The sequence below is a fragment of the Phaethon lepturus genome, unplaced genomic scaffold (genome assembly GCF_000687285.1).
Source record: "Phaethon lepturus isolate BGI_N335 unplaced genomic scaffold, ASM68728v1 scaffold44173, whole genome shotgun sequence".
Classification (NCBI taxonomy): Eukaryota; Metazoa; Chordata; class Aves; order Phaethontiformes; family Phaethontidae; genus Phaethon; species Phaethon lepturus.
In genome coordinates this window covers 824-4,309 of record NW_010529140.1, presented here as the reverse complement: position 1 = coordinate 4,309, position 3,486 = coordinate 824, and the positions used below count along the sequence as shown (strand labels likewise).

The window sequence follows — 3,486 nt, the reverse complement described above, 5'->3', positions numbered from 1 at the left end:
GGAGGGGTCGTGAACGGTCAGTTTGGGGCAAATGCCGCTTCCTGTCAGACGGAGAGCTGGCACTTTTGTGGGGAGGGAGGTCTTTTTCCCAGGAAACTCGTGTTCCAAAGCGGTACCTTTCCGTTCCAGCAGATACACACGCAGCGGGCACAGGTGGTGGTGTCGGGGGGATTGTCCTGCAGAGTCCCCTGGGAAGGACTGTACCCTTCCCTGGTTCGTCCTCCTCATTAGGTTAGGGTGCTAATGGCGTAACTGCGAGGTCTGTTCTGGATGTGCAGCCTAGAGTTCTGCAGTGCGAGTCCCAGCTCGGTGGCCATGGCTGGTGGAACTGGCGCGGGAGGTGCTCCCTGCCCTCTGGGGCCTGACTCTGGGACCTGACCCACGGCTCGGGCAGGCGGGCTCACGGGGAGGGGTGCACGGCACGGTGCTGGGCTTCCCAGCGAGCGGGCTGGGTGGATATTTACTGGCGTTTCCTGCATTAGTGAGTTTGCTTTCTAACATGTTGTCTTCCCCACAGTTGTCCTGCTGGACTCGAAGGAATCACAAGCGGAGCTGGGCTGGACCTCGCACCCGTCAAACGGGGTAAGAGCGGAGGTGGGACTTGTCCCTGTGTGCTGCTAGAGAGGGTCTGCCTTTTGGTGCTCAGCAGTATTTAAAGTCCACACATGGAGCTGGTGGAGCGGGCTGGCAGCCACAGGGTCTCCTTGAACTGGGGATGGGTGGGCAGTGTGGCACATGCTGTCGTGTGGATCAGCACCTGGCACCCCGGGGAGGAGAGTGAGAAGTGAAGTGCTGGTTATGTGCGGTACAACCAATGTGGAACAGCTCCTCGAAACGAATTTTATGCTCCTGTAACAAGCAAATAAACACCAGCCTGTTAAGGCTTTGTATTGTAGTTTGCACTCCAGTGCGAGCTGCTGGGGATCAGCTCCGCTCTTGGAAGAGGGGTGGGATCCTCGGGGGCTCTGCATCATGGAGGGTTTGGTTGATCAGGTCCTTGCTTTGCTGCCAAGGTCACACTATAGCTGCTTTCAGGGGAGTGTGTTGAGAAACTCAGAGTTGTGTTCCTTGCTGCTTTTGGTTTGTTTTCCAGAATGGAAACAAACTGTTCAGAGGGAGTAGTGATGGATCCTGGAGTCATCTGTGTTGCCCAGCTGTTAGTCTGCAGAAGCAGTTCTGTTTTAGGTATATCTGGCAGTCGTGCAGATGATGTGTCCAGTTTCGTATCAGACTTTGTTTTACAAGGTCTGATGCCAGTGACCTCTTTCTGGTTGTGTCTCTGTGTTTGCACCTCTGCAAAGAGCTGAGGTGTTAGGTGGTCCAGCAGCACCCCTGTGTTCCACAGCACTATAGCATGTGGTTTTGGTGGGCTAAGGACTTCTAGTGCCTATGATATAATGGCCTGTAGGTGGAGAGGCTCGTGGTGGTGATATTTATACTGATCGGTGTGTTTCTGCAGGGTGGCTGATTCTTGCTCACGGCAGCCCTCGAGCTGTTACAGTCCTTTGTGTTCTTTCCCCAGTGGGAAGAAATCAGCGGTGTGGATGAGCATTACAAGCCAATACGCACGTACCAGGTCTGCAACGTCATGGAGCCAAACCAGAACAACTGGCTGCAGACGGGCTGGATTGCCAGGCGTGACGGCCAGAGGATCTTCATCGAGCTGAAGTTCACCCTGCGGGACTGCAACAGCATCCCTGGTGTGATGGGCACCTGCAAGGAGACTTTCAACCTGTACTACATTGAGTCTGACTCCGACCTGGGCCGTAGCATCCATGAGAGCAAGCACACCAAGATCGACACCATTGCTGCTGATGAGAGCTTCACGCAGGGGGACCTGGGTGAGCGTAAGATGAAGCTGAACACGGAGCTGAGGGAGATTGGGCACCTGAGCAAGAGAGGCTTCCACCTGGGCTTCCAGGACGTGGGTGCCTGTGTGGCGCTGGTCTCCGTGCGGGTCTATTACAAGAAGTGCCTTGCCACAGTGCAGAACCTGGCCGTGTTTCCAGACACGGTGGCGGAGACGGCCTTTGCAACTTTGGTGGAAGTTAAGGGCACTTGTGTTGCTCACGCCGAGGTGGACGTGGATAATCCCCCCAGGATGCACTGCAGTGCAGAGGGCGAGTGGCTGGTCCCCATAGGGAAGTGCACGTGTGGTCCCGGCTTTGAGCAGAAGGACGGGGGATGCAGAGGTAAAAGTGGCCGTTGGTGTCCTCTGGCATTTTTTGTCTGTGTCAGTCCGTGTTGCTGCCAGACTGCTGCAGTCTGCCTGGTGCCTGAGCACAGCTCAGACAAGTGGAATTGCCTTTTGTCAGCAATATGACGCTTTTAATTGATTGTAGCTCCCCAGCTAACAGCCAGACCTTAATTTGAAGGGTGGCAATTGGGTAAATAGGGCATGTTGCTGGTAACTGCTCTGCAGCCTGATGTTGGCTGGGCAGAAGTGCCAAAGCTCTTAATACTGTCAGGCATTTCCCACATCTTTATCTGTAACTATAAAATTACTCTAGAACATTAATATCCACATTGTCATGCTTTAGGCACAACTTAATAATTTGGTGACTTTACAGCTCGCAAGGATATGTTTAATGACAGCTGTAAAAATGGATATAACCTCTACCTTGGCGGGTATCCCTCTAATGAATCTGGTGCTGTGACCACTTCGATCTTGCTTTCAAAGGCAGGTGAGAGCCAGGCATGGGATCAGCCCTGAGATTGTGGGATTTGGGCTGCTGTGCTCCTCGCTCCTCCTCTTGGAGTGTGTGAGCCTCTGAAAGGAGAGAGGTGCCGCTTTGGGCTGTAGTCAGGACCTCGTACCAGTTCAGTGTGGTCTCTGTGCCGAGTCAGGTGCCAGCACGAGCCGGCAGCGGTCCCGGGTGAGCGGAGGCCACTCTGCGTGTGGTGCAGGGCAGTGGCTGTGCAGCTCCAGCCCCAGCAACGACTGTTCCTCCCTCCGTCAGCACCCAGGGGCTCTTCTTCTCTGAAAGGTGTAATTGGCTACCAGTTATTAACTGGCAGTGTGCATGGCTGCCCTCTTAGCAAAGCTCCTCTGGGGCAGAGGAGAGGTCAGACCACCAGCTGGGACATGAGATCGAAGATGTTTTCTTCAGTAAAATACACCTGAAAAGACCCTTTGCTGTCTGTGCCTGGTGTTGATACCTTGGACCTCTACCTTTTCACCTGGTAGAAAACAGATTGAGAGGAAAATAGCCAAGTCAGTCCCAAACAGGTACAGTTCCCCCATGTTTGAGGCGTACGGTATGGTACCGTGGTATGGTAGTGAGCTTTTCCTGAGGAATCAGGTCTGTCCTTCAGGAGCTACTTGAGGCTTTTCAGATTTAAATTGTGCCAACTGTGCCGCCTTCCTCCGGGAGGTGGGAAACCTTTCCTGGTGCTCCGAGGAGTGGCTATTTGCTTGGTGCCCCCCTTAAGATAAAACTATCGAATTGAAATCTCAGCACTGTTCATTGCTTCAGTGGTTGCGTG

The 3,486-nt window shown here is 53.7% G+C and overlaps 1 protein-coding gene across 1 annotated transcript; it reads left to right on the top strand.

The window, feature by feature from the left end:
• Nucleotides 1–517: 517 nt before the first annotated feature.
• Nucleotides 518–2,204, top strand: LOC104618294 (ephrin type-A receptor 10-like; the record flags this gene model as incomplete). Its single annotated transcript, XM_010283846.1, has 2 exons — nucleotides 518–582; nucleotides 1,523–2,204. Coding segments are annotated over 2 exons (747 nt in total), but the record flags the coding sequence as incomplete, so codon positions are not given.
• Between the last annotated feature and the right edge of the window lie 1,282 nt (nucleotides 2,205–3,486).